This window comes from Colletotrichum jinshuiense, chromosome 2 (genome assembly GCF_051148585.1).
Source record: "Colletotrichum jinshuiense chromosome 2, complete sequence".
Classification (NCBI taxonomy): domain Eukaryota; kingdom Fungi; phylum Ascomycota; class Sordariomycetes; order Glomerellales; family Glomerellaceae; genus Colletotrichum; species Colletotrichum jinshuiense.
Genome location: NC_139309.1, coordinates 828,555 through 840,896, shown reverse-complemented (window position 1 = coordinate 840,896; position 12,342 = coordinate 828,555). Strand labels below are relative to the sequence as shown.

The following is a 12,342-nucleotide window of genomic DNA, read 5'->3' as shown; positions in this document are numbered from 1 at the left end:
TAAGAAGCTGTAGATTTAAATTCTTCTGCCCGAGCAAAAATCTTGCCAGCTATGTCTCGTGAATCGTGCATATCAAGTATTGGCCAGGTGCATTTACAAATCGCCGATCAGAAATTGTAGAGTCCTAGAGGGCTGGACCCAGCTAATTTCAAGCGATCAAGAACTGAATTCTCTAAGACTAGGTATATACAATAAAAACAAGGCAGAACCTTCAAATCACAGGTTCGAACCAGGCCTTTGCTTCTGCAAACTAGCCGCACTCCGCTGTTTGCAGGCCATTCTCCTCAAGACAGCGGTTTTGGAAATCGTTGTTCCTCGTGGGGTCGGAGACGAGGATGCACTGCAGAAAAAGTCAGAGAAATGATCGGTAACAAAGAAGCTACGCGCATCTTCCGAAGACGACGAGCCCTCAGGAGAGAACGTAGAAGACTTACGGCATCGCCCCCTGAAAAGAAGTCTGTTAGTGAAAGTTTCGGCAAGCTAACGGGAATCACTTACGCATATACCCCCGGCCACTGCAGGCGTTGCTCGTCCAGTCGACGCGGATGCGCTGGGAGGCCTGTTCGCGGCAGAAGCATGAGATCTCCCGCTGGGCGACGGCGCCGGCTGCGAGAGTGCTGTGGAGTAATTTTGTCAGTAGGGCGGCAGAGGCAGAACATGGTCCTGGAGCAAACGTACAGGAGAAAGGCGAACGACGGAAGCATTGTGATTTAGCGATTTTTGTTGTTTGAAGCGAGGGTTTGTCGACGATGAGTGTGTTTGTGTCAGGCATCTAAGACGACACCAAGGGTCTACAGGGGAGCAAGCAGCGAGGGCGCAAGGATCTAGGCTGGAGATATCTAGAGGAGGGTGCAGCGACGGGTATAAGAAGCTTGGATTGCCCCGAGGCAATCCAAGGGGGGCAGCTTTCAGCAATAGTCTCATCTACGACCTACCTCCGAATACGAAGATACTGCGCCCCTTACTCTGCTTGACAATACCTCTGACAGTTTGGAAGGGTCCTGTCGACAGCAATGGGAGCTGTGAGAATTCTCTTGCTACTTATACCCCATTTTCAGTCCTTGTGGATTACAGATCGAGGTCATTTCCCCCAGAAAGCTGCGAAGCGCGGGTCAGTTAATCATTTTGTCTTTGTCTTGGCCTAGATCTAAGGGAGTCAGTGATAATGCGCCAAGAGGGCTTCCTTTTCATCACGGTCGGCATTTCAGTCTGTTCAGAGTACCGGATGAACGGTTTAGGTTTTGACATCGATTTAAGCGGCGCGGTTGCTGGGATCGACCTGGCTAGCTTCGCCTGCTTGTATTCATATAGTGCTGAAGGTGGTTGAGTCATCTCTTTGACCACCACAACTATGCCATTTAACGTTTCCGCGCAAGCCGGGAATTCGGCGGATAACACCAACTAGTGTAGATGCTCAAGACCAACCGCTTTTATAATACCATAAACTCGTCACGCAAGGGCCAGCCAATTTCGCGCTAAACGGTGTATTGTAGTCGTCAAAGGGATGTGTACCAGCAGCCTCACTCGATTGGTTAGCGCCAAGAAGAAGGTAAAAACTTCTTATAATGGTCTCTCGTGGATGGATCTACTTAACTTTTATATCTGACAACCGGATGAACTCTCATATGTACTGCCTAGTTCAAAATCCTAGGTTGGTATTGGAGGGTATTTTTATTTGATCCGCAAGGCTTGCTAAAACTATGGGAGGAGGGACATTGTTCGCAGATGTTTGTAATGCAATCTACCGACCTGTACAAATTTCGTCGCTCTTCCAAGTCAACTTTGATGATTTATGATCTTGCTTCCCGGATTTGAGCGTGAAGCGTTCCAAACCTACAGAAGCGTGTCAAAAGTCTAGAATCATCCCGCAGTGCACCACCAAAACCATGTTTTACACTACCTAATAGAGGCTTAGGAGCATTACAGAAAATTAAAATTAAAATCTAATTAGATACTTTAAGTATTATTAATAAGTTTACAACACTTGATGTTAATTAAACATAGTGGATCTGTCTATATACAGAGGACAAATAGTAAGTGTTGGATTACCTGACCCGAATACGAGCAGGTGGTCAGAAGCAGCTGGCAGCCGGCCGCCGCAGCGCAACCCGGAAATCCGACCTCCGACCTGTCAGCAGCTATATATTTACTGCTACTGCTGCTGCTGCTGTCAACTTTCCTGCTTTCTCTTCTACACACACAGACGAATCCAGAACCAGTTCACGCATTGACCTATTTTGATTTCCGACCTGTACAGGTATCCCGTGACACCAACAGAAATATAAAGCTGTGTTAATAGGTAGGAATCATTTGCTTATGTCTTTCTGTCTCTGTAGTGATGAGAATGTAAGTGGACTGCAACCGTGAGACATGATCATATGTCTGAGGCGGCGGGCACTGGTAGTAGCAGTCCAAAGCTACAACGCCGCGCAGATCACAATGTTGACTTGGATATAACGATAGCCAATAGCTCATATTTTGATCGAAAGCAAGTCTTTTACGATGTCTCACAAGGAAAGTTTTCTCGTATTGTTCGGAGGTTACCAGATGGTAGACGCAATGAAGCCTCTTCATCGCTAGGATATCATTTGGTTAGGATTGAGTGATATTGAACAAGGCTTGAATATTCTTTCGGTTTTCAACCATAGAATGACAACAGAAAGTCAATGCACCATTTAACATACAATCATGAGTGCCTTGAGAGCTCGCACTAGCTGTTTGAGGCTTTCGTCAAAAAAAGATGCAGGCGCCCAGGGAAATCTGTATCAAGGACCGTCACAATGGCTAGTCGCAATTGCTCTTGTTTGTCGGGTTTCAATGTTGAGGACATCATTTCACGGGTATTCCTAAGTTCCACACCAAACTGTGTATTTTCCACAATCGAATTATTCATTGCAACGGTGAATTCCTGAAACCAGCGCCTCAAGTGCGAGAGTCAGAGAAGTGGGAGAGCGTATTGCGTGCCCACCCCAAACACCTGCTTCATCGCCCCAGCTTCGTCGCCGACGCCAACGGGCGTCGTCAGTCCTACTTTCCCCAAAGTCTACGTCGTTGAGCGTAGTGCGGATCGTGACTCTGCTTGAGGCAGCCCGAGTCGCTTCGACACATCTCCCGGCACCCTTGATCCGGAAGGTCATAGTTGTGACACATATGGTTGCAGAGTTTCAACAAGCTTATACTGACGATCAAACATGGGGGCCGGAGATCCGCCTCGACCAGCGATATGCTGCATCATATGATGTTCTCTAGGGTCGCGGCGATTGCACGTGCAAACCCTTGTGCGCCGGTTGCCCGTTATAGCCGTGTTAAAGACTCCAGTTTTTTCCCTCTCGTGATGTTTTGCGCAGCCACAACAGCCAGGTTGAGATGCAAGAAGACAAAACCCACCCGCACCACACCGACCCCCCCGGTCGCACGGTTTCGTGATTCCCGGGCCGTTTGTCGAAGGTCTTTGAATTGCATCCGAGAGGAGCAAGAGACGGGTGAAAACGTTGCGATTGAGAGACCTCTAGGAATGTATCAATAGAGAGCCGAGGAGACCCTCTCAAACGCGCGGATATCCCGGGGGAGGCAGAGCCCCCTTTCCTGTTTCAATTGACAGCCTCCATACGAGTGGCTGAACAAAAGCCGTTTGCCTTCCCGTTGAGGTCATGTCGTCGACCGAGATAGGAAGGTTTTTTTCCCTTTTGGAGCGCCACCCGCACATTTCCAAACACGCCAAACCGTCTTCCGACCAAAAAGAGTTGGGTGTGTGTGTGTGCCTGAGTCGATGAGCCAACAGCCATAGAGACGAACATGTTCTCACTTGACACTCAGGGTTTCCATCCAGTCGCGCGTGCATGTCTCGGTGTGGTTGCATTCGGTGACAGAGAACGAGCTGCCACAAGCAGTGATTGACCGATGACGCGGGGGATTTTGATGTCATAGCCCCCCCTTTCTGTCGCAGGTCGACAGGTGCCAACCCTGATCCGGCCGACCGGGGTGGGATGTCAACGTTTTGACAAGTCGTGCCACATCAGCTGGGTTCAACCGGGTCCGACTGCGAAGATCGCCCCCCCGGATTGTTGTTTTGAGGCTTGCTCAGCCTCACATCGGGGAAGGAAATGGAGAGGGCACACAAGGGGGTGGCCGGCGCGGCCGATACGTTTCCCGCTCGAGATAACTGGGTGTTTTTTTGCTTTAACTAATATGTACTGATTGGAACAAAATTGCATTTGCCCAATCGTCAAAAAATAAAGTAGGTACAACAATCTCGCTGCCGATCCCAACAACGCGAGTAATATACAAGGGCTATTTTTCGCCGGATTTATTTCCCCACACCCCAGTGCCTCCCCATACCATCCATGAACTCCGATAATGTTTTTTGGTCTCTCTGTCGGGGATGTTCCCTGACGAGCTTCGTATCCAACGGCATGTGTTTTTTTGTCATGACTTGAGACCACGCCGATCGCGACGAGCGTTGGTGAGATAGAGAGCGTGTGCGCAACAAAGAGGATGGCTGTCAAAGCCAAGACGAGGGATTGTGTGGCCCCTGAGCCGGTAAAGTCGCTGTGTGTGGCGACCTTCGGAACGCCCTTGTCGGCGCCAAGGGCGAAGTGAAGGGTTAGGTAGTGTGATGTAAGGTGGGCGTGGTTATGGTGTCTTTGTTGCGCGCTCTTTCTCAATGATTCGAAGTTTGATTAATCTCTCCTGCTGGAGATGGAGTCCAATCTCATCTTGTGGATGGAAAGCCCTGGGTCTTGCCTCCTGTCGTAACATCGATTTCCTAATCGTTCCTAAGGAAACCTGCGGGGCGGTGGCGGCGATAGCCCTTGCTGAACATGCCCCTGCTCAACATCCAGATGCGATATCGAGTGCGGGTCGTGTTCGAAATCCAAACTCTTCCCCGATTGGGAGCCGTTGAGGTCCGGGCCCTCGCCTCCTGATAGCGGCCACATGTCGGGCAGCGGCGCCGTGGGCGGGCGCGGCTTGAAGTCGGTTTCCGATGGCGATGACGAGGCGGACTGGTTGGGCTTCTTCCAATAGCCGGCGTCGTCGCCGGACTCTTCGGGGATCTCTCGCAGCGCGATTCTCTCGGCGCCCTGCTTGTCGTTGTTGTTGATGCCCGTCGACATCCGCTTGCCGCTGCTGAGCTTGCTTCCGAACGTCGTGCTCCGGCCGTCCGCCGTGGTGGACTCGAGCCTCTTCGAGGTCAGGGAGGTGTGGATTTCCCGGAGGATTGGGCGCAGAATTGGGATGCACTGCACGATGATGGTGCCAGTAACTTCGGATGAGTACCTGCGTAATCTTAGTGGACGCGTCCTCAAGTGGAGACGTGGAAACTCGGCATTCTAAAAATACTCACCAGACTTGGGATATGCCGTTGCGGTCTATCGGGCAATGTTAGCCATATGCAAACAAACAAAAAAAAAATCTCATGGCAAACAAGGTGCGGACTTACAGATGTAGTAAGGGTCACGGTCGTTGCCCTCATCTTTCCAACCGACTCGGATGGCCGAGACGATGGCGACGCTGTGGTTGGGTTAGATTTGTGCCCGACGAACCGCATGACTCGAGCAAGTTCAACTCACATCATTCCCAAACTCATCGTGATGCAGAGACCGACCTTCTCTGCACGTCTCATCTCCAGAGTCCGGGTGATCAACCATGGGAAACATGCGAAGACGAAGTCCATGATAATGTTGTAGACTAAACGCCGAGGTCAGCCCCATTGAACGAATCTCAAAAAAAACTTTCATCGACCGGGCCCAGAAACTCACCATTTCCACCCTCCTTGAAGTCGTTGCGGAATGCCTTTTGGAGACAGAAATCCAGGCGGAAGTCGGCGTCGTAGCTTTTGCTGCCGCAGACCTTTCCCCACTGGAGGAAGACCTTGGCGACCATGTAAAGGTTCATCGTGACGATGCAGAACCATAATACCCATCGCTGCCATTGGTTACTCATTCTGAGAAGGGTGACTCCGAAGGCCGTCTTGGTCCATGCTTGCCCAATCAGCGTGCCGCATGATGAGATGTTGATAAGAATGTGCATGCGGTCGTCCCATTGTTTCGTCGAGTCTTCGAGAACATAACCGGTCGCGAACTCGTATACAATCAAAATGTTATTTGCAAGAAGAATCGACTGAAGCGGTATCAGTAAATGATAAGGGTGCACATGAGTGCCGGATTCGTCGCCCAAGGGATGCAGCAGCTCGCAGAAGCCGTGCATCGTCGTCTGGCGCGGGGGATGCAACTCACCCAGGATACCACAAGAATGTAATCATCGTACCACAGCCCGTGTCGTCTCGTGATCTTGCACCAAAGTCGCAGTGCGAGGAAAACAGTCGCACCGGCAAAAAGACACCATAGTCCAACATTCAGCTCCACCATGGGGTTCACAAAGGTGTGAACGGTGTCATCGTGGTTCCGAGTTTCGGTACTCATCGTTACATTCTGGGCTGGGCCGTGAGCCGCAAACCTTCGAAATGTGGTTGAGCAGTCGAGGGATGAGTGGCGGGCGGGCGGGCGGCGGCGAACACACGGCACGGACGGGAAGAAAAGAGAGGGAAGGCGGAGGGAGAAGTAGAATCAAAAAGGCGAACCAAACGAAGGAAAAAGCGACCAGGCGCGGGAACGGAAAGTCAAAAAAGGTAAAAAGAGTGTGACTGACGGCTTAATCAAATGAATTAGCTGCAGGAAGAGAAATGAGGAGAGGTGTGGGAGTGCGGCGCAGGATCAAGCACAGGCAACATCCAGGCATAAACAGCACGCCAACAGGAGCAGGGAAGCGAGAAAAGGAAGGGGATACAAGGTGCTGCCAAGTATCTCCCACCAACATGAGATTCTAGACTTGGCGGACCCCTCCGTGCCCGCGAAAGCGAAGACTCCTGGAAATATATGAACAGCCGGGGTTGCAGACGTTAGTGTGCGACTTTTCTCCACCAGTACGCAACAGCAGCACTGGCCGATTGGCCATGCGGATGGGGGTGTTTCCCAGCAATGTACACTGCCATGAAAGACGCCCGGCAGAGGTACATTGCGCAGTCGGGTGTTGCCAAGGAGCTTATGCAGTCCACTTGACGGGCTGAACCACACCAAACGGAGGTTAAGGAGCGAGTCGGGCAGGTGAGCTCTCGGGAAGGATGGATGCTGGGACGGACTCCTGGGAAGTTGGAGATGGAAAGGCCTCCAGCCCTGATGGTGGAGGCATGAGGCTATACGACGGCGAGGTGCTGGACGGATAGAGGCAGCGGTGCAACTCACTGAAACTACGCTGCCCCTGGAACTGCGGATAGCTGCTCTCTTGTCGCCCCCAGAGTGGTCGTCACGACTGGGATGCACGACCATTGTTGAGTCAAACTCCCGGTCTGTCTGGAGGACGGGCTGTGCAAAGGAGTGCTGTAGATGTTTCTGCGACCTCGACGGGGCTACTCCCGCTGACTACCACCCAGCGATGATCAGTGGTCTCTCCCCCTCAACGCGGTTAGGGTTGGACCGCACTAACGGTACTAATTGTTTGGCTTGTGGTTTCAAGCGCATTCGCCTTGGCGTCACCAAGAATGGAGTCTTGGTCCGCCCGGCGATGGCATCAACCCCCGCTTTAAACCAGGGATCCCTGGCGTGGCTGTCGACTCATGTTGGACGATATAGATGAGACATGCATCCATGTCCCGGTTCGCACTCACTCCACCAACCTCCGTATCCCGGCAGATCGTTTCTTCCATATCCACCGAGGGCCTCAATGGCCACTAAACGTGTTGGGTTTTTATCGCTCGTGACTGATGTGCGTACGGCCTGCTCCCGCGAACCCAGTTCGGAGCCAGGTTCGTGGTCCTCCAGCCAGTGGCATTGGGTTGTTGGTGTTCCCAGAATGCACGTAAGTGCATCGTCGAACCCGACAAGGGAACATAGCACGGACATTGAGGTTGGGCGCGCGATTTCGGGTGACATGGAGGATCGTGGCGAAAGACTCCTACCTGGTGGTCTCTTTTCCACCCCGGTTTAGGGGGCTGACTGAGTGTGCTCCTATACGTGGTACAATTTTCCCACATCCCGGCTCTTTACTCAATCCGTGCGGCCACGTGGAATCGTGAGCAGAACGACGTTTGGATCATTCCAGCAGTGAGGTCCCAGAACCGGCTCTGGCTTCGGCCATGTTCCTTCCCCTCGTTCCCGTGCTAACGGATACCGGGCGTTGACAGTGTTGCACTCGAGCTGTCATTGTCTCACGACTTGTCGTTACCGGTATTTCCGCGGCCGCGCGGCTGTCACCGTCCGCCGCCCCATCCCAACTTTTGACACTTTTGATGTGACCGAAATCTGGACCGGGATTGTTCCAGAATTGGGTACCGAGGGGAGGCAAATAAGATAGAAATTTACCCCTCCATGCTGATCTATCCTTGATTAGAGGCCGCGTCCGCATTGGCAGTTGGTGACGGGACGAGAAGAAAAGGGAGGGGGAGAAAAAAGCAAACCAACGCCGTGCCCGGCTCTCGCTGAGCGTTGGACGGTGCATTCACTGCCCATGATTCGGCCGAATGCTCAACTTATGGCACTCATGGCCGGGGTCGGGATATTTTGGTGACATGTGTCGACGGTATATTTGTGGGAACCGAGTCTCAGGAAAAGAGGAGACGACTCGGGAGTTTTTCGTACGTTATTTTCCTTTTTTGTTTCCCACATCTTTCCTTTTTCTCTCTCTTGCGCGGCAGTTGCATCTGACCCTTTTTTATTTTTTCTCCCCGACTGTGGGCAGAATGGGGTGCATTGTTGGAGACCTCCTGTCAGGGTCGGACACATACATAGGAGGAGAGCCCGCGCGGTACTACATCAACGACAAATTTCATAATGGGTCAATATGGCCACATGCCGCCCAAAGCGGGCCACGCTCGGGCATGGAAGGCTCGGTCGTTCCCAGGGGATCTTTATGGCCGATTCATAGAGAGAGGGCCGACGTTGCACAGAGACGGAGCCCCAAGGAAAGCACAATATTGTTCCGTAGCAATGCTGATGGGGTCTGTCTCCCTCGACAGCGGCGTACGGCGAGAAAGAGGGCTCCATGATGTTGCCGATACATCGTGAAGATTCTGGCCAAACCTTACATGTTCCACGTGTAAAGGCCCAGACCTAAGCGGAATACGTGTGGGGGCCTTTTTTTGGGTTTGTATCCAGTTCATGCTTCTCTCTGGCTTCGCGAAATTCTAGGAGGATGACTGTGGCGGGACTCGGGAGCCCAATGAACCAACTCTGACGCCACGCGAGAAGAGGGACTCCTTTCCCGCAAATTGCCTGGCAATGCCTTGCCTCGGCCAAGGGAGGGTTTTATTTTGGTAGCGAACGGATTTAAAGGACCAACTAGCGATAGGCGAGAGGTACCTCGTCAGCCGGTGACGACACGACGCAAGCCCGTCCGTGTCGGAGATGGCACCCCAAAGAGGCATGCCATCGCCGGATAAGCGCAATTGAGCGCGAAATGCGCCCCCCAGGCACACGAGAACCGGCGTCTTGGCTCCAACGGGTGAGCTATGCACCCGACCTTGGGGGCAAGAGCTTATGCCTTCTAGTGTGTGTTAATACCCGGGGAAGCTAGCGGGTCTCACTCCGGTCAAGGAAAAGCCCAACACGCTAGGCAAGCACTTTGCTTGTGGCACGCATCATTAAACAAACGGGCTTCGCCGGTGGAACGGCTGCTGTGCGAGGCGTCCGAGGCACTTACGGAGCTTGCATGGCCACCCGGCGCTGCCTTGCTGACGGCGGCCTTCTAGAATCCCGTGGCGCGAGACAGACCACCCGGTCCTCCTGTCGCATGACAGTAGGTGGCTTGGCCAAGGCTCGAGTCGTGGCGGGCCTCCCAATTCCTTTGGCGAGCTGAAATTTTAGCTTAAAGTAACTTTGATTAAGCAATCGCGGCGCAACATATACCGAAGTTGGATTCCTAATCATCGCGGGAGAAGCGGAGAAGTCCGATCCCGAGATATGCACAGTTTCGATAAGGCAAAAAAGTATTGAATGGTATGCAACATTGATTGCGTCGTCACGAGGACCTTGTGCTTGAGCACTCGTCGAGTGTGCCGCCGGCCCATCAAGATATGGGCAAGAGGTCAAAGGGGCGGCAGCCGGCAGGCACTGTTCCGCCAATGGAGAACGAAATTGAAATGACTACCTAGATGAGCAAACAAAGCCCAGTGAGGACCAGGGGGGGGGGTTCGTTGGTGTGGCGGAGCGGAGCTGCTTGCAGAGCGGGGTTGCATAAGACGATGCCAGACTGGGAGGACTAGGAGGCCAGAGCCTGGAGAACTCCCGGCGATCGATGTGGCGACGGAGGGGATGCTGCAAGTGCCCGCAGGATATGACCATGTGCCATTTCCTCCGTCAATCAGTTGCTAGTGATGGCTTCGGAATGTGAAGCCATTTGCCATCCATCGCGCCGCGCCCGGCAGATGAACAGGAGACGAAGTTCCTCCATTCATTGAGAAACCGACAGATGCTCTTCATTGAGAGCAATGCCGCACAACTTGCGAAGGGGCGGCTTTCTCGCCCGTCGATACCATAAACTTAGCCAGCGCAAACTGCTATCTACGACAAAGAGCTTCGATCAAATAGGCAAAAACGAATCTTTTAACGCCTTAACAGTTCAGAGGCCTTGCGAGTGAGCACCACATGTCACGATGGGATTATCAGATGAACTGAACGGAGTAATGTCAAGATATGGAAGGCCACGTGGCGTGGGCTCGCCTGCTAAATCTGCCGTGGCTCGCAGTCGATCGGCACTAGATCAGAGTAGACAACACGGACGGCAGTTGAGGTACATCATGACGAACTGACAACCAGATCAGATGATCCCATGCTGTCGTTCGGCTGAATGCTGATAGAATATGTGGCTGGCAACTGGGGGACTGGCCATGCATGAACTCAACTGAGCGCTTCTGGAAGCCAGTCATTTCGTCGATTGGGACCTCGGTTTCCCCGCCCGTGTAACCTCCATCATCGTCCACTAGAACCATAGCTGCTGTCTCCGTGCCCATTTACGGATAGCTTTGAAGCCCATTTCCCTCACAGAGTCAGAGATCAGACCCTCGTTGTTTTCAAGTAGCTGAGAAAAGTCTGGCGGAGATTCTCTGATCCCACCAGTCGGCCGAGGAACCACACTCACAAACTATCTTGCCGGCGTATCATGGCCCGCTCCATCTGTTCCGTTAGAGATATCTTTCCCTGTATCAGTAAGCTAATAGTTCTTGATGACAGTCTGCTAAATCATCAGCGTCTTGGCCGATCGGAACTCTCAGTGTAATTAGCCATCTGACCTTCTTCGCTCAACCCTGTTCTGCCGCCCGGAGCCATGGCAATAGCAAGATGGCCCCGACAGATAACGAGACGGAGAGAGGTTATCGGCCCCGCCCAGGCATGGAGTTTAGCAGACCCAATCAATGGCATGCGGTATCTCAACTAATATTCGATTGTGCGAAGGCTTCAGAAAACGCAAGGCCTTATGGACGATTAACTTCACTGTTTGGGAACTTATCTGGCTTAATTGGCCATCCATGTGAGGGCCGTTCCCATGACTACAACACCAAACATAAACCGTTACTAAAATTCGCGAGACGGAACGATAAGTTCTCAACGTCTCTGATTTCTTCTTATAACAAATGATGAGTTTATGTACCAAGGTCTATCTCTTAATAAAAATTTATATCCTATCATCGAACCAAGACTTGGAGGGACGCCAGATCATTGTGGTCCTGGTCCAAAAATCGCAAACCCAGCATTTATCAAGCCATCGGTCCAGGATGCCCCGGCCGCTGCTTAAAACCTTATTATTCATAGTTTAGATTTGGCCTGAGCTGCATTTAGGTCGGGCCCGCCTGACCCAAACTTAGCACCGTACTTGTGGAAGACTTTCGTGGTGGCCTGCCATCGGTCATAAATCTTGACGGGGGTTAGAAACTCAGTGCATTGTGTTCGGCGCCCAAAGCGTCTAGCTCCATAACAATACGGACAACAGCAGCTGTCTGGATGATTGCTAGGACATCGTTGCGGGTTTTGATTTGGGTGGCACTACTACCCTTTCGCAATGAAAGCACAGAAATTCTCAATTGAACCAGCTAGCATGTCGGGCCCGGGTGGGTTGATGAGGCCGTACATGGCGGCGTCCTTGTGGAAAGCTTCTGCAACTTTTTCCGGGTTACCAGCGCGAAAATCGTCGACGTATATGTTAGCCACTTCGATAACAGCATCGAATCAACGGTAGCAACAGTCTTGATGCCATTCGCCATTATCTAGGTGTCGCAGGTTAGCTTTGAGTTGTAGATGTTTGTTGGATAGGGGCCGGTACATCTCACCTAGGTCTTAAGCGGCGATATCTTAG

At 52.1% G+C, this 12,342-nt stretch overlaps 2 protein-coding genes across 2 annotated transcripts; both read right to left on the bottom strand.

Annotated features, from left to right (window-relative positions):
* Positions 1–250: 250 nt before the first annotated feature.
* EsH8_II_000220 (uncharacterized protein) lies at positions 251–704 on the bottom strand (the record flags this gene model as incomplete). Its single annotated transcript, XM_083263518.1, has 4 exons — positions 251–340; positions 435–445; positions 499–617; positions 679–704. The coding sequence occupies 4 exons, from the start codon at positions 702–704 to the stop codon at positions 251–253; spliced, it is 246 nt and encodes an 81-aa protein (XP_083120840.1).
* Positions 705–4,775: 4,071 nt separating this feature from the next.
* On the bottom strand, positions 4,776–6,422 carry EsH8_II_000219 (uncharacterized protein; the record flags this gene model as incomplete). The annotated part of the gene is made up of 6 exons (XM_083263517.1): positions 4,776–5,277; positions 5,345–5,369; positions 5,441–5,511; positions 5,571–5,688; positions 5,760–6,120; positions 6,237–6,422. 6 exons carry the CDS (start codon positions 6,420–6,422, stop codon positions 4,776–4,778), a joined length of 1,263 nt encoding a protein of 420 aa, XP_083120839.1.
* Between the last annotated feature and the right edge of the window lie 5,920 nt (positions 6,423–12,342).